The sequence below is a fragment of the Pantherophis guttatus genome, chromosome 2 (genome assembly GCF_059756535.1).
Source record: "Pantherophis guttatus breed Tessera chromosome 2, ASM5975653v1, whole genome shotgun sequence".
Taxonomy (NCBI): Eukaryota; Metazoa; Chordata; class Lepidosauria; order Squamata; family Colubridae; genus Pantherophis; species Pantherophis guttatus.
This window is the reverse complement of record NC_142064.1, coordinates 116,964,698-116,982,528: the sequence shown is the minus strand read 5'-3', so window position 1 is coordinate 116,982,528 and position 17,831 is coordinate 116,964,698. Positions and strand designations below refer to the sequence as shown.

The window sequence follows — 17,831 nt, the reverse complement described above, 5'->3', positions numbered from 1 at the left end:
AATGTGTAATTAATTCAGGAATCTCTGAATCTAATTTTGAAAACAATATATTGGAATATGGAATCAACGTATTGCAGTTTACATGAATGTACAAACTCTGCTTTTTCAGTTCTTAATTCAGGGATGGGTATTTGCATGCTGCTGAAATTCAATGGCAGATATAGGGCACTCCAGCTCTCACCTGAAGGGCTACATGTGGTGTTTCCCAAACTTGCTTTAATGAAGAAATCTAAGATGACTTTAACTACTGAATTTATGCATTTAGTTGCCAGCTTGTTCTGGTTTGGTCATCTCCAAATTAAAGTGGACCGTAGGTACTTATACTGTGTTTCCCCGAAAATAAAATCTTGTCTTATATTTTTTTGAACCCTGAAATAAGTGCATGGCCTTATTGCCATGCGCTCAAGAGCCCAATTGGGTTTATTATCAGGGGATGTCTTATTTTGGGAGAAACAGAATAGAAAAAAAGACAGTAAAATCAAACAGCTTTTCAAATTCCTATGCCGCCCTGTGAGCTTCTTTTATAAATAAAGAAGTTTACCATTTTACAAAAACTTCTCATGTTGAATTGAAAAGCTCGTGAGGAAGTGAATTAGAGATGCGATACTAGCATTCTGAAAGGAGCCTTATGTAAAATGTCCTAGAAAAAGTTCATAGCTAAAATACTGAATTTAGGTAACCACGAACCTGGATATTTTATAAGAAGATAATGCTATTTTCAAATAGTATATAATTATTACTTTATGCAAGCAAAGGGCAATGGTATTTAAAAGCATACCCATCCACAAAGCCAGAAGACAACACAGGAATGTATTTTTTTTTATAAAACTAAAAAAAGTAATAATTCTTTCATAGATTCAAAAATCTTACAGTCCATAGAAATATTGCTGCTCAGAGAGGCTACATTCCAGGAACTCTAACTATATAACATTTTGATGTATGATACTAGATTTATATATTATGTGAAACTATAGCTTTTTAAAGCCATGGATGGTTAGCAAGCCACAAGCTATAGTATATAAGCACCATAGCTGAATTTATGCACTGGCTTTCACTTAATGTAAACAAACCACTTTATAACTTAAGTGATTGTTTAGCTTCAATTAACTGCAGATTATTTCAAGTTTCTTCAAGTTGGTGCTTTCCAGATATATTGCACTACAGTGTTCATGTTGGCTGAAGAATTGCAGGTGTTAAAAGGCATCAAGTTGGAAAGAGTTCAATGTTTACCCATGACAGGCAGGAGGTAATGCCAAACATTTCCAGAGTAATTTACAAAGAAACATTGTTAAGCACACAATAAAACAACCATTACCAAATAGCAGCAGGATTATCTACAGCCACTTACCATGCAGTTGATTGTTACTTTTCTTCTCTTCTTATTCAAATACTCTGATTCTGAATTGTCAGTAGCTAGAGATGACCATATCTCATAAAGTTTATGTATTATGTATATGCAGTGCTTTAGAACATTTGGCCACTGTAATATTTACTAGCTTTCACCAAAACAATGGCAGACACAGCTAATTAAAACATATTTCTCAGCCAAATTGAGTATATATACACAATATGATTTGCCACCCAAGAGGGAAGGGCTCATCTGCACCAAACTACTTTCAACACTTAGCTTCATTTTAGCAAATATAGTGTAGATCATGTTTTTTATTCATTAAACAAACAAAACCGCACAAACAAAATATCTACTTACTTTAACAGGAGTCACAGTTTTAACCTGATTTACTTCTTCTTTTATCTCAGACCTGGGGAGAAGGGACACACATAATGACAGAAGTAGGGATATTACAGACTATTGTAACAAGTTTAAGACATTTGATAATTTTGTAAAGTGTTTGGATCCCAATAACCAACAGTAGCACATTTATGGTATTATTAATGTGGCGCCTTTTATTGCAAGATTGCTTACTAGAATCCTATAATCAAAAGGAGGAATATAAATCTAAATGCACCTGCATAGTAATTCTTTGTACAAATAAGCACATTAAAAGCAAAGTTTGCCAAGGAGGTAGATAATTGGCTATATTGTAGTAAATGTCCACTATTATGGAAACAGAAGAGACTGGTGTCTGCTCCAGTTTTATAATTATTACTTTCAATCTCTGCAGTTGCATAATAAAGCACTGGACAAATGCTGAATTTTTATTAAACATGAAGAAGCCTTTTCTGTTCTGATGGAAACAAAACATTCCCATTTTTTAAAATCTTTGTAAACTCCATGCTTTCTTCCCCTGGTGCTTTCTACCACTCAAATAAAAAAAATTAATTATAAAAAAGGGCCACTTTTACTCAGTCAAGATTACCAAACTTTTTAAAAAAATGTTAAGAACTGCTTTTATTATTCTTTTCCGTCTCTCTGTTCAAATGGAGAAGGCTCTGCTACAAAAACAGAGCAGCCAAGTCTCCTTCATACTTCAGTAAATTATGTAAGATTCAAGTTGGCCTTCTGATGTTACTAAGATGAAACACCCAGCACTCCATGCCAGTCTGACCAAGCTTGCTCAGAACTGTAGCTCTGCAACAACAGTACAGCCCTGTAGTAGGTTATTATAGATCTGACAGGGACTAGATGACTGCTGGGTGATCACATACAAAAATTATATATTTCTTGCATCTTGATATGAAAAAAAGAAAATGCAGCAGTCTTTGTAATCAAGAATCTCAATGAGATTGGGCCTAAAAGTCCAATAATTCCTTTCTAACAGGACTAACAATTCTAGGAAATGTGAGTTTATAAACCTAGAGATCACCAAGGTAGTGAAATCCAAGGCACAGAATGCAGAACAAGCAATATTTGAAATGCTGCCTGCCTTAAAAAAAATCAGAAATATCTGACCCCATTTGCATCTGACCCTTTTTCCATGGATGCTGCATTTAATTAACACTGAATTCTGCCTGATGATTCACTCTTGGTAAAAAAGGCAACTCACTTTTAAGCTTATTTGTCTTTGGAGACACTGTTTTAGGTAACTGCTACTAAGCCGTGGAAAGGAAAGTACTTTAGATTTTAAGTGTCCAGCTAACAGTACTTACCCTTCTTTGGCTTCGGTTTTGATTCTTTTCTCATCTTGTTCCTTGAGAGGGGGAAAAAAAAAGGGTAAAAAGTTTATATACTTTTAAAATTACAAGTAGTCCTCACTTAGCAAGCACTTGAAGTTATGACAGAGTCCCCAAAAGTTACTTAGGATCCAATTCTGAAGTTATGACAACTGTACAACCCCTTCCCCCCATGGTCACGCTATTACATATTTGGCATTTGGCAACTAGTTCATCTTTATAGCCATTTGCAATGTCACGTGATCATAATCATAATGGTTTTTTGCTGGTTTCTGACATTTACTTCCTGTTTCCAGCAAAAAACTGGCCATTGGATAAAAGGTTTCACTTAACGACCACATTTGCTTAATAACTGCCTGTTCACTTGATGACCACCACAAAAAGCTTGTAAAATTTGGCATGGTGACATGATCACCTACTTAACAACTGCAATAACTTACGACTGTAATTCTTGGCTCAATCATGGTTGTAAGTTGAGACTACCTGTACTGGAGAAAGATGCAGCTCACACGCCGAAGCTAGATCTATTTAGCATCAATAAAAAACTCCCTCACAAATGATATCAATTGCACAGTGCAATTCAGGTGCCTTTTAGGGGAGGAGGCACAGGAGAACTAAACTTTCAAAGAATTTCATAAACCTTCTTAACTGTCAGATGGGTTAAGTTGAACGTTCTAGCCAGCCCATGCCAAATAGGAAAAAACTAAGTTGCAAGCATACCTTTTCTCCAGGCAGTTCCTCCTCCTCCTCTTCTTCCTCCTCATTTTCTGCATTACTTTCTTGTTTTAGCTCTCCATTCACCTCATCTGATTTGCGTTTGTTGGATCTATTTTGATTAACCATAAAATGGATCCATAAAATATAAATTAATCAAAGGAGCTGTTCATAGTACGGTATATAGAAAAACAAAGCTAAGGGAAATGAGATCTGTTCCATCCTTCTTCCAACTTCTTTGTTGCATTCTCCCCAAACCAGTCCTTTTTCTAAAAAATCAGGCTCAGTCTCTTTACAGCCGAGTGTAATGTATAGCTAAATGCATGCCTGTACTTTGGCTCCCCGTATGGGTCTAATATATTATCTGTAATAATATGTTCTTGATACCATAACAAGGCCTGCTTTCAATCAGAGTTGTACCATACTTGGAACAGATTATCTACAGGAAGACTTCCCTTACTAACTGCCTCATGCAGTGACCATTCAAAGTTACAATAGTGCTGAAAAAATAACTTTGCAATCAAGACATGCATTTACAACCTTTGCAACATCTCTCAGTCACCTGTTCACCATTACAGCCAGTACACTTTGTCTGGTGCCTGAACTAGTTTTTCATTCCCCCACCTTACAAAAATGGAGAGATTGGGGAAGAAGTGATTATGAATAAGCAGGCAGACAATGGGGAATGTACATTGAAAGGAATGTGCTAGTGCCAGCTATTTGCCTAGCATGCTTAAGGCCGTGAGTGCAGTAGGCAAACAGCCGGCATATACATCCTTTCAATGTATATTCCCCATTGTCTCTCTGCTTACTCTCTTGTAATCCTTTCCTTTCCAATGAATTTTTTAAAAAAAAACATTAATTCCCTTCTTGCTAATTATCCCAGTGCCGGGGTTAGCATTCCGAAGAGTAGGAGAATGGGGAAAAGGAAAGCTGAAGTAAAACTGTAAGCATAGTCAAAGTCACATGATTGTTCATTAGCAACGGAGTTGCCAGTCCCAATCATGATTGTTAAATGAGGACTACCTATATTGTTACTGAAATCTCTGATTAGGAGCCAGCAATTGCCATTACAAACTGACTCCTAACTCTTTGCCCTAGAACAGTCTACTGTTTTATTCCTCTTTGGAAACATATCTCAGTATTAATCACTGCCTGCTCTTTGACATTAAGCATTTCAATGCAGGTAGTCATGTCACAATTGGAGCAAAGGAAGAAAAAAAAAAAAGGAAAAGAGCTTATGGGTGTCAATAAAGAATCAGAAGAGGCACAAACAGATGAAAGTAGAAAAATATCAGGATTTCACAAAACTTACTCACCCTTTGGAAAATAGAGCCATTATGGTTGGCTGCTTGCCAGAACTACGGGTGATCCTGGAGCTGGTTGAGGTTCCTGCAAATTTATTTAAAAAATGTTGCCAGGCAGAAATTATGGCTGTTGTTTTAAAATTTGTATAAATGTTAAGTTTTCTTGTTTAGAGACAATTTAGGATGGTATCCCTTTAAGGCCCAAATTTACAACTAACCTTTCCCCCCCAGGCAAATGTCTGTTCAGTAGATAATACATATCTTACTTCTGTTCTCACTATTGGACTTGCTCTTCCTGCCTCTCCGAGCTTTTGGAACAAATGGTGAAGATAATGGTGTTGAAGAGGAAGATGAGGCAGCCTCTTCAACTTCCATGTTGCTTTCCTCCTTCCCCTTGTTCTCTGCTCTCTCAGAGTCTTCATCACTGCCGTAGCCACCATTTTCTGAGCATCCATTGAGCTTCTGGCCAAATGCCAAGTTGTCTCCATTTTCTAAAGACAGTTCTCTATGGAGTAGGGCTTTGACTTTGGTCAGGTAGAGTTCCTGTGGTAGAAGGGAAAGAGTAGCAGGTTGAATGTATTTATAGAGGGGATCTCATTTGTGATTCCATGAGACGCTGCCTCCTAGCTTACCAGGATCATCTCTTAAGCATAATCCATTTTAATTCTATCGGTTTCAACTCTTAAATTATGAATGTTCATACTTCCACTCAAAAAAAAGAAATAAGGCCAGCCATTTCCATGACTCATGGAAATATCTAGTTTGCCAATAACTAATAAAAGAATTGGTTTAGGAAAAATTATGAGCAGGTTCTCACTATGCCAATAACATGCATGTTTCACACTCCATCACACGCATTGTGTGTGTCAGTCTATGTGTGTGAACATTATAAAAGTCATCTTACTCTGATATTCCACTTAAGTAGGCTAACTACTTAAGATTACAATTTTTTATTAGTAAATCTCTAGTTATGTTTTTACAGTTCTATTAAGTAGCATATTTAATTATTTAGAAAATAATTTAATATTATTTAATATCTGAAATATGAACAGAATCCTCACTAATAATTTATTTATCTTATTATAGAACAATCTAAATTACTCATTGAAAAGACAGATTTCAATCTCGCTGACATAAATCTAGAATGTTATAATTTAGCTTTAGTGGGAAATTGTATGCAGGTAGTCCTCGACTTACAACAGTTCACTTAGTGACCATTCAAAGTTACAAGGGCAATGGAAAAGTGACCTATGACCATTTTTCACACTTTCGACCTTTGTAGCATCCCCATGATGTGATTAAAATTCAGATGTTTGGCAACTGGTGACTGTTTGACAACTTATGACTGTTGCAGTGTTCCAGGGTCATGAGATTGCCTTTTGCAAAGCAAAATCAATGGGGAAGCCATATTCACTTAGCAACCGTGTTATTAACTTATCAACAGCGATTCACTTAACAACTGTGGCAAGAAATGCCATAAAATGGGGCAAGACTCACTTAACAAATGTCTCATTTAACAATAGAAATGTTGGGTTCAATTGTAGTTGTAAATTGAGGACTACATGTATCGACATTTTATTTTATCTTTTACTTTAAAAAAATGATTTTGCAATATTGCTCGTTGATTAGTGGAAGAATGTAAAAAGTTTCAAATTCCAGGAGCAAAAAATGAATATTGTTTGAAATAACACAATTCTATAAGCAATAGATAATTTTCTTGAAATGCAGTCCTCAGCGAAGTAAATGCTTTACTGGATTCAAATTTCAGAATCCCATGTTTTGAAGTTCTTCCAACCAAAAGATGAGAAAGAGATGCTCAGTAGTAAAATGAGATATGTGTTTCCCTATTCAGTTTAAGAAGTTCAAAGATTTCAGCAACACCAGCAAATTAAGATGCTCAAAAATAATCTCTTTTAAAACTGAGGTTCTGAATGATCAGGTCCTGTTTCTATAACAGGGCCAATTATACATGGATTAGTAGAATAGGTTTGTATTTTGATTTCCAGACTTACTTTGGAAATGTCTACATAAATTGACAGCAATTCTCAGATCATGTCTTTCTTCCTGTAGATTACTGGTATATATAAGACATTTTCAGATATGCTTAAATCACAAAGCAAAAAAAATGTCTTTTCTCTAGCAGTGTGCCTTGATCAGATGTGCAAGCTGAGATATGCAACAAAAACTTGCAGCAACAAAATTAGACTTGCAACCATCATGTATCCACTCATTCTGAAATCACTATTAGAATTCTGAACATTAACTTTAAGGCAGGCAAAGCAAACAAGAGTTGAACACAATGGGATGAAACTATTTACCCTGATTACCCACCTCAGAAAGTTCCTCTTTGCGCAACTTCGTCTCCAGATCTTTCAACTGGTTTTGAACATCTACTTGTAAGAAGCCATGTATCAAACTCAGTTTTTCTTTAACACATTCCTAAAAGCCAGAAGGGGAAAAAGATTAGGTGAGCCACAGCTAGCAACCCAGGTCTGCAGAAGCTTCCCAAGCTATAGAAGCAGAAGGATATTTCATGATTCATCATGGGAAGGATGCAGTAAGAAGTTTGTGACTTACTCTTTCACCAAGACCATCTTCATCCCTCTCGAGATCTTTCAGCCTGTTTTTAAATCAAAACACAAAGTCATCACAAATTAGTCTTCTGTTTTGGGGAAAATTTCACCTCTGAAATGAAAGACAAATTAGAGGATCAACAATTGATTTAGATATACACAAGCCCTTTGATTTTCTGTGACTTTTGTCACAGAATGAATCACAGTAAGATATAGTTCCTACTAGAACAAATTCAGAATTGACTCACTGACATTGTCATATTGTGCCAAGGTTTAATTATGGTTTGTTGAACAGATTATACGTTGGCTTGATAGACATAAAAACACAAATCCATGAGCAGCCAAACCTTAGTTTGGCATAGTACAATACATGTGAACCAGACTGTTGTGGGCAATCAAAGGAGTTCCTTCACTGAATGAAGATCTTAGCATTCCATCAGTGCACTTCTTTTCCATACTGGAAAGGAGAGCAAGAGAGCATATGTAAAACTTGAGGCTTCTTCTGGATCTCTGTTAGAATCCAAGAAATAAAGGATATTAAAAATATCGTTTAGAACTGAAACAATATTTGACATGTTATGCTTAGATGCGGGGCAGCTTCTAAAGTAAATGAAGCCTGAAGCCATTAGCACTAAGATCAGTGGAAATATCTGACAGTCAGGAACAGTATTTGTGTTACACTTTAATCCCTGCATGCATAATTTAAACATATTTTGATTGGACATCTTGCTAAAAGCAATTCAGATGGTGTTTTGGTTGAGAAAAGAATTCTCACACACTTTTAGAAGATAAACTACCTCAAGTACTTGCACTGAACATAATTAAAACTGGTGATTGAGAATTTAATCCTCATATATCAATAGGTCTAGTGTAAAGTATGTAAAGTATGGTTTGGCAGCCACCTGTCAGGTATAGGCTAAGGATAAAATGCCAGGATATAAGATATATACCAACTCTTCATTCTAGGGAAACAAAGAATCCATATATTCCTCTTCCTCATTAAAATATTTGCACCATCAACTTGAAAAAAAGCAGTAAACTCAATTTTTGTTTTAAACTCAGGCAAAAATCACTTCTTGCATTGAGAATAGGTTGGCTGATCAACCTGACATCCAAGAAACCCGCAAACCAATAGGATTTGTTAACATTATTCCTCTGATATTGCATCTACCAGATTCTAATGGGCACACCTCACATTCATACGCACAGCTTCCTTTCTCCAGAGCACCTGCAAATCCCTTAGGTTAGGCCAAAGGAAAAGACCTGTACCAGGAAGTAATAGGCCTTCTCTGACTGACTGGAAAAACTACTTAGTTCCCATTGTCTTAGTATGAGTAAAGCAGTTCAGCTAGCAGTAAATACTAATGAAATAAAACTTTTACCCAAGGCCAGACAAGGCAAAAAAGGGAAAACTCGCTTGATTTAAACCATCTTTTCTAAACTTGATGAGATCTTTTAGCCTACAAATCCCACCATGCCCAGCTACCTCAAGCAATCAAAGGGCTTGAAGGAGGCTGCAATCCAATTTATCTAGAGGCCCCCATATTGGGGAAAGTTAGTTTAATATTCAAATAGGAGTAAACAAAATTAAAGGAGGAAAAAAGTCTACATCAATTAATATATATCTCAAAAATGAGATGGTATTAAAGTTCAATTCATAGAGAAAATATCCAATAATGGGATGACATTATTAATATTGTCTTGGAGGAGGCTTCTAATTGACAAGAGTAATTCCACAACCAAGAATAGTTTTCTTAATTTCTATGCAGTGGAGGTATAGAGGGAGCCCAAAGCCTCATCTCATACTTCAGATTGAAATCTATAGCTGCCAACATAAAGGCAGAGATAGCGATGAAAAGCACAGGTAATGATTTCCACACACAAACACAAAATCTATTCATAGACTGAAAAACGTGCCTTAGGGCTTCAACCTTTTTTTACAGGAAATACTATATTTTGTAATTACCTGACTTCCTTTGATCCCTTCTTTACTGTCGTGCCAGTTAAAATAACCATTTCACTAGATTACTAATACAGTAAAACAGGACAAACTGAATGCCTAGCTTTCCATCTGCTTTCACCTAAAGCTGGACCATAACTCGGAAATGTGAGAAACAGAACACAAGATATGGGTATCATGGGAAAAGAGTTTTCTTGTGGCTCAAAGGACTCTTTGTAGTACTGACTTCATAGTTCAGAGTGAGCACACCGCCTGAGACAATGACATGCAAACAGGTAAAATTTTGATTCTGGCCAAAGATTTCCTATCTTCTTTCAAAACAAAACAGTGGTATACCTTCTAGTAAAGGTAGACAGTTATTGAAGAATATATTAATATTTTCTCCCGGATCTCATCATTCAACTGTGTTTGTAGCCATACAAGAGACTGGTGCCCATGAGACAACAGTGTTAAAGACCCTCTTTGGATTACATTTCATTTACTCCCATGAGTAAAAGTAAGTCAGAAACATGACCAAAATGTCAACAGCAATACCAGAGAGCAAAGTATTGCTACTGCTCCAGTGAAGGCAAACGCTTTCCTGTGGAGGCATACAAGGGAACTGCCCTCTCCATATATATTCTGCAAGTACTAATTTATATTACGGTTATATAATTTAGCAAGCTATATGGCTATACTGCTCTTTTACAAAGACCTCTTCGTTCAGAAACTGGCTTTTTTTGTTTGCCTACTGCCCTGGTAGAGAAAAATATCTCTGGAGACTCCAGATATGTTTCAGGTTAGAATTTCCACATTTAACACTACGTCCTAGAACTAATACAGAGTAGGTCATCAAAAAAGGATGTCAGCTGTCATTATTATAGCATTTTAAGTACAATATTCATTACCATTTAAAGTGGGCCATACTTACTCCAATTAACATGTTTACCTTTTAACTTTTCATTCATATTCTTCATAATGCTGCTTTACTTTGTAAAAACATCCCCACCTTCGTCTCATGTGTAATTAAAATATTTCAGCTTCATGCATTTGACAATTGGGCCATAGTCATAAGAGTTTCCACTAGTACTACAACTATTACTACTACAAAAAAACTAGCTTTTAAAATTGTAACAAATGTCTTATTTTTTTCTGCAAGTGGCCAAAGAATTATCCCTCTGCACTCTTCCTCTCATCTTTAGTCACTATGACTAAACTTGCCACAAAGCTAGTTGGTCTTGATCACCTGCACAAATAATCACGCCAATATATGCTCTCCTTTACTGTTGTAACCTGAATATAAGATTCGTTTAGGGTCAGTCAGCAGAACTTTAAAATAATAATAAAGGCAAAGCTTGAACCGTCCCTTGCTCCCATTGTTAAAATAAGTTATTTAAATAATTCTCAGAAATGAGAATCATTTTCATTCTACAAAATCAATATGCCGCAATTACTGCAGCAATTGTAAAAAAAAGAAAAGAAAAAAGAATAAATTTAAGTTTCTTTCCGACTTTTCTACTTCCCCATCTTTGCAAAAAACATTTTTAAATGAAAACAACCTCCTGGACCATTGACCCATCAGCATAACAGAAAACCTTCAGTTTCACATTGCTTCTTGGTTAATCATGCAATTTGTAAATTTCCTGCCAAAACAAACTAGCTGAGGTTTCTTTTTAAAACATTCAACCAAAGCTGTTCAAAATTTTACTGTGTGATTGTATTTCTCTATAGTGGACTCATTACTCCCCACTGTCAATACAAGACCGGGCAAGGGGGCACTCCAAGATGCGAGGAAAATTTAAAGGACTTTTCTGATACAAGGTCTTATAGATGTTCTCTTATGACCACATAAACCATGTCAAAACCAAGGGTGACAGTTCCATAATAGAAATTAGAAAGAAGCTAAAGAGATTTTATTCAGCTAGAAATGTTGACTCGGATGGGATTTCATTACCAATCCTGCCAAGAATGGCAATACATAGAACTGTCATGAAAATGAGGGCAAGAGAATAAAGGAGTTGAGAAAAATCCCACTGCTGAAGTTCTGTCAGAAGGGCAGATGAGCAAGTTCCCACCCATTGCTGACTCCAGACAACAGCAACACAGACTCTCTCAGAAGGAAGGAAATACACAAATAGATGAACCAGGTGGTATAAGCTAGTGTGCTTGCTCACAAGGGTCATAGTAAGGAAGGCTTACATATGATATCCTTAAAGGTAGCACACTAGCTGGCAGACAATTTAATGAGAAATTGAAAAAGAAAGAGAAGGAACACTTTCCTTCTTCCAAGTTCTCCATGGTTACACAAAAGTCAACTCATTTCCAATAAGCACTCATTTTTGGGCTCCATTTTGCAGGCAGGCCTGAAGAACCATCTAAAGTAGACCTGAGAGCTAGAACACAAAGATTTAGCAGATACTAAGCTAAAGAAGCAGGAGAGAGCAACATTTATTTTGTCTCCAAATTTGTTTTTCTGCTGAGAAAAAAAAAAAAAAGAATAGTTGTACATATAATCTATTTTCTAACAACCTTAAGGGCGCTTATAGAACTTAAAACCTAAAGGTGATGAATGGTAAAAATCTAATGCTTTCCCATAGTACAAAGAAACTGACAGATGTCCATAGCAACACTATTGGAGTGAAGAGGCTGGGTTGGGGGAAAAAAGGAAGAGTGCTTCCCATGTTTCTCTGGTGGAGGATAGCTATCCATTCCAGTAAAAGAGAGGAAGCTAAAAGACAACTTGTTTTGAGCCAACGTGATAATGTGCACAGCACTGATTATTTTTATTATTATTATTATTATTATTTATTAGATTTCTATACCGCCCTACTCCCGAAGGACTCAGGGCGGTGCACAGCCAAACAATAAAAACACATACAATACAAAATTTAAAAAATAGAATAAAATCAAATTAAATAATTTTGGCCCCGACATATTTAAAACCCCAAACTTTTAAAACCAATTTAAAATTGAATATATAAATACTAAAAAATATTTAAAATTTTAAAAATCTTTTATAAAAGAGGGGGAAAATTAGGCCAGGCCGGCCTGGTGAAATAGTAAGGTCTTTAAGGCGCGGCGGAAGGTGCGCAGATCCGGGATCCTCCGTATCTCTGGGGGGAGCTCGTTCCAGATAGTAGGTGCCCCCACAGAGAAGGCTCTCCCCCTGGGGGCCGCCAGTCGGCATTGTTTGGCTGACGGCACCCGGAGGAGCCCCTCTCTATGGGAGCGTACCGGCCGGTGGGAGGCTATTGGTGGTAGTAGGCGGTCCCGCAAGTACCCGGGTCCTAAGCCATGGAGCGCTTTAAAGGTGGTAACCAAAACCTTGAAGCGCACCCGGAAGACCACCGGGAGCCAGTGCAGCTCGCGCAGGAGAGGTGTTACATGGGAACGCCATGTCGCTCCCATTACCACCCGCGCGGCCGCACTCTGCGCCAGTTGGAGCCTCCGGGTGCTCCTCAAGGGGAGCCCCATGTAGAGAGCGTTGCAATAGTCCAGGCGGGAGGTGACAAGGGCATGAGTGACCGTGCGTAAAGAGTCCCGATCCAGAAAGGGACGCAACTGGCGAATCAGGCGAACCTGATGAAAAATCCTCCCGGTCACGGCCGTCAAGTGCTCTTCTAAAGACAGCCGTGAGTCCAGGAGGACGCCCAAGTTGCGAGCCCTCTCCGTGGGGGCCAATGATTCGCCCCCAATAGTCAGTGATGGCGTCAACTGACTATATCGGGACGTCGGAAACCACAGCCACTCAGTCTTGGATGGGTTGAGCCTGAGCCTGTTCCTCCCCATCCAGATCCGTACGGCCTCCAGGCACCGGGACATCACTTCAAGGGCATCGTTGGGGTGATCCGGGGTGGAGATGTACAGCTGGGTGTCGTCAGCGTACTGATGGTACTCCACCCCGAAACCATGGATGATCTCGCCCAGCGGCTTCACATAAATGTTGAACAGGAGAGGCGAGAGGACCGACCCTTGCGGCACCCCACATATGAGGGGCCTCGGGGTCGACCTCTGTCCCCCTGTCAACACAGACTGCGACCGGTCAGAGAGAAAGGAGGAGAACCACCGCAACACAGTGCCTCCCACCCCCAACTCTTCCAACCGGTGCAGCATGATACCATGGTCGATGGTATCAAAAGCCGCTGAGAGATCTAACAGGACCAGGACAGAGGAGCACCCCCTGTCCCGAGCCCTCCAGAGATCATCAACCAACGCGACCAATGCCGTTTCCGTGCTGTACCCGGGCCTGAACCCCGACTGGAACGGATCCAGATACGTCGTTTCATCCAGGTGCTGGGGGAGCTGTTGCGCGACCACACTCTCAACAACCTTCGCAACAAAGCGAAGATTGGAGACCGGACGATAATTTACCAACATTGCCGGGTCCAGGGAAGGCTTCTTGAGGAGAGGCCTCACCACCGCCTCTTTCAAGGTGGCGGGAAAGTCACCCTCACTCAGCGAAGCGTTTATAATCCCCTGGAGCCAGCCTCGTGTCACTTCCCGGGAAGCCAGTACTAACCAGGAAGGACACGGGTCCAATAAACAAGTGGTCGCGTTCAGTCTACCCAGAATCCTGTCCACGTCCTCAGGGGTCACAGGATCAAACTCATCCCAGATAACATTCTCAAGACCTGCCCCTGCCTCTCCCCCTGAGACTACCCAGTCGGAGTCCAAATCTTCCCGAATCTGAGTGATTTTGTCATACAGATACTGAACAAAATCCTCGGCTCTACCCTCCAAGGGGTCCTCCCGCGCTTCCTGGTGGAGCAGGGAGCAATTGTCAGTAATAATTCTGCCCAGGGAAAGAGGTCCAACAAAAAACCCGCTTCCTTCAGAAAGAGCCAGGTTCCATTGAAATGCAGCACGCTGCTGGAAGTGCCGAAGAGCAGAAAGCCACCACCCCATCCTGCAAGCTCATGATTGCCAACAACCCAACCCATGTCAGCCCCCCCCTTTATTTTTATGCAGAAGTCAGGGCATGTTAACCAATGCTTCCTGAACCGCGTGTGTGCGCCTGCGTTAATCCTTGCCCTAAACACAAACAAATGTTCCCGCCAAGATGCGCTTTCAACTGGAAAAGAAATTCGTTTTCACTTCCTGTCCCAGATGGCAAGGGGTGGCATATGGAGAAAAAAGGAAGGCCAGGGGAAAGATGAGGCCCGTGTCCTTGTGCGATATACAGTGGCTAATTAATGTCTGATGCAATGATTCATATTCCTTACATTCCCACCCCCACCCAAAAAGAAGCTGGCACCTTTGAATGTTTTTAGTAAAGATTAAACAATCCCCTCACTTCCGATTCCTCTTTTTTTTCCTTTTTTAAAATTTTTTCTTCTTTTTTAATCCTTACGTTGGAGAAAGAGAGAGAGAGAGAGGCAATTCTATTCAAGAGATCCCAACCCTGAAGGCCTTAAAAACCTGATAACATAATTATCTTAACTGATTTTAGGATTTTAGAAACTACCCTAATGGAATTAATTTTTGTCACTTGACAAGTATGGGGTGGGTGGAAAGCGGGAAAATAGTGCAGTGGTCAAACAATCCTATGAACAAGAAACAAAACAGATCCCCCCTTCCTTTTATCCAAGTAAATATCTTCTCCCTCCAAGGGGGGGGGGTGTTTAAAAAAACAAAACAAAAGCATATTATGTAAAGAATTTCAAAGGCCTTGCACTCCAGGTCACTATCTCTGCCCCCAAAGTGGGGAAACTCCCCAATTAAGGATATATCCTTTTTTTTCCTCAAACTAGGGAACCACAAAAAATGCTTTCTCTTAGCCCGCCCCCCCCCCACTCCCAAGGGCACCTAAGTGACTCAAAATTCCACTGCAGGCTATTAAAACGTGGGGAGTTTGCGGGGTGGGGGGGGGGAGAAAGAGACCTAGTGCCTTCCTTTACTTCTCTCCATATAGTTCCGGGCTCCCTTGTCGCACTTCCCCCCTTCGGGAACTTTTTCGTCTCCCTGCGTAACCCAACGGCCGCGGGACACGTTTGGGGGAAGCGGAATATGGGAACCGGGGAGTCCGGGATTGTCAGTTTGGAGAACAGAGAGGCTCGCCATCAAACAGGAAGAGGGTGGGAAGCACGAGGGGGTCCCGCTCCCCTTGTCCAGAAATGCAAGGGCGGGGGGGACTACGGGGACTACGAAGCGGGGGGGGGAAACCCCGCTCCCCGCCCCAGATTTAGAAGGGTGCCCAAAGAGAGAGCAGCCCCGGCCACCGCACGGGGTGGGGGGGTGGTGGTGGTAGGTCAACGTGCCCTCGGGACAGGACGGGGGAGCGAATAACCTTCGGCCGGGGATCCGCCGGCCGAGCCCCCCTAGCGCCGACTACTCACCGCCTGCGCAGCTCCTCCGGGGTCAGCGGAGCGGCCTGGGCGGGCATCGGGACCGGCAGGACAGCAGGCAAGGATCCGACGGGAGCCGATTTGGCGCGCACCGGGGAGGGAGGGGGCGGAGCGGCTTCGGGATAGACCATCCTGCAAAAAGGGGGGGGGAGGAGAAGAAGAAGGCGAGAGGAGGGAGGAAAGGGCGGAACTTATCAAGTCGCCATTCAGGCAGAGGGAGAAACCAAACGGCGGTTTGTGGCGGGGGGGGGTGTGTGGGAGGGAGAGGGAGAAGAGGACGGGCGGGCGAGCGAGCTAAGAGCGCGCGCGGGAGCTTCGCTGTGCAAAGCCGGGGCTTGTTATTTTTCAGCTTTCTGGTTTCGGTGCTGCCGGGAGAGTCAGGCTGCAGGGCGCGGGGAGAAGAACATTTCGTCTTTTCACCCTCGATATTAGCTCAAGCAGCGATGATAGATTGCCTTTTGCCCATAGAAACTCGTTACAGATAATAGCGTAGGAAATTGGCTCAGTTCAAGTCGGGCACTTTTCCTGCTTCCCCTGACCCACCTGGAAAATTCAAATAAAAAAGGCAGTAACCTTTCCCTACAGCTTGTTCCCACAGTATTTGGATAGTCCAAACGTGTGGCTATTCAGATCATTCGTGTTTTCCTGATGCATAGGGCTATTTTAGGCTCAGTGGTCCATATTGTACTAATATTCGTAATACATATTTGGACTATATTTGACTAATAAAAAAAATATCTACCTCAGGGCTGAACTGTGGAATTTTTGGTGCTCTCTGATCTTGGTTATTTACTTACAGATATTTCATTACTACATCAAAATACCCTGAATTATGGACCTCATCAATCTTTGCCTCACTACCTATTTTCAGTATGATAGACAAATATACCAACAAATCAGAGGAACACTCACTGGGATCACCACTCTCGGGACTATTAGAGAGACTAATGCAATGTCTAGAAATTATACTATTCCCACACATAGAACCAAACGCATAGATCCGACACCTTTGTCATAATAAAAAAAGAACAGCTACAGAAAACACATGGAACAATCAACATTTTTAAAGAAATAAAATTCATAAGTAAAGAAGAAAACACAACACTACTCTTTCTGGATATCTTCATCAGCAGAGGAAATGGCAGCAGATCAGAAATACTATTAAAAAATGACCCACACTAACCAAGTGCTCCATTACCAAGTAATCCACCATAGCACACAAACCAACTAAAGCCCTCCAGAACATCTTAAATAAACCATAAGACCCAGCAGCTCAAGAAGAAAAAAAGTGAGCCATTTACAACATATAGTTTAAGAACTATAACAGCCACTAGATAGGATAGAGGGATAGAGGACTAGCTGAACGCATCCATGAACATCAACTAGCAGTCAGAAGACTGGATAAAAATTTCACAACACATGGACAGACTTCAGTTTCAGCTAGGGAACTATCAGCATCTAAGACAGCTAAATTCTAGGGAATTCCTGAAAATTTGGCATTCAGACAAATCATCCATTAACAGGCACATAGAGATTAACTATATTTATGCAACATTCAAAAGAGACAATAAAAAGCTAAGAAGGAAACAAGACCAGAACACATCCTCTCCAGCAGCCAACATCCAGATAAGCAGGGATTAATACCAGACAAACCATCAGGCAGAAAATAATACCCTAATCAAGAAACTACCAAGTAGATAAACAGTCAAGCAGACAATCAGAGAACAATACCCTAATCAAGGAACTACCAAAGCAACAACCACACCCCAACTGGTAGGCCAAGCTTCTATATATAAACAGAGCAACCCTCACACTCACTAGCATTGATGATGTTACCTAATCAGATAATTAAATGTCTGCAAAGAAAAACCAAGATCAGAGA

The 17,831-nt window shown here is 40.3% G+C and overlaps 1 protein-coding gene across 1 annotated transcript in view; it reads right to left on the bottom strand.

The window, feature by feature from the left end:
• Positions 1 to 16,181, bottom strand: part of DNMT1 (DNA methyltransferase 1) — a 43,005-nt gene extending 26,824 nt beyond the window's left edge. The window contains exons 1-8 of the mRNA XM_034434310.2: positions 15,941 to 16,181; positions 7,671 to 7,713; positions 7,425 to 7,532; positions 5,360 to 5,636; positions 5,106 to 5,178; positions 3,793 to 3,898; positions 3,049 to 3,089; positions 1,709 to 1,760 (exon numbers count right to left, since the gene is read on the bottom strand). Of these exons, the coding sequence (XP_034290201.1) occupies positions 1,709 to 1,760; positions 3,049 to 3,089; positions 3,793 to 3,898; positions 5,106 to 5,178; positions 5,360 to 5,636; positions 7,425 to 7,532; positions 7,671 to 7,713; positions 15,941 to 16,080 (840 nt within the window). The 5' untranslated portion in view covers positions 16,081 to 16,181. The remainder of the gene's footprint in view (positions 1 to 1,708; positions 1,761 to 3,048; positions 3,090 to 3,792; positions 3,899 to 5,105; positions 5,179 to 5,359; positions 5,637 to 7,424; positions 7,533 to 7,670; positions 7,714 to 15,940) is intronic.
• Positions 16,182 to 17,831: the final 1,650 nt, after the last annotated feature.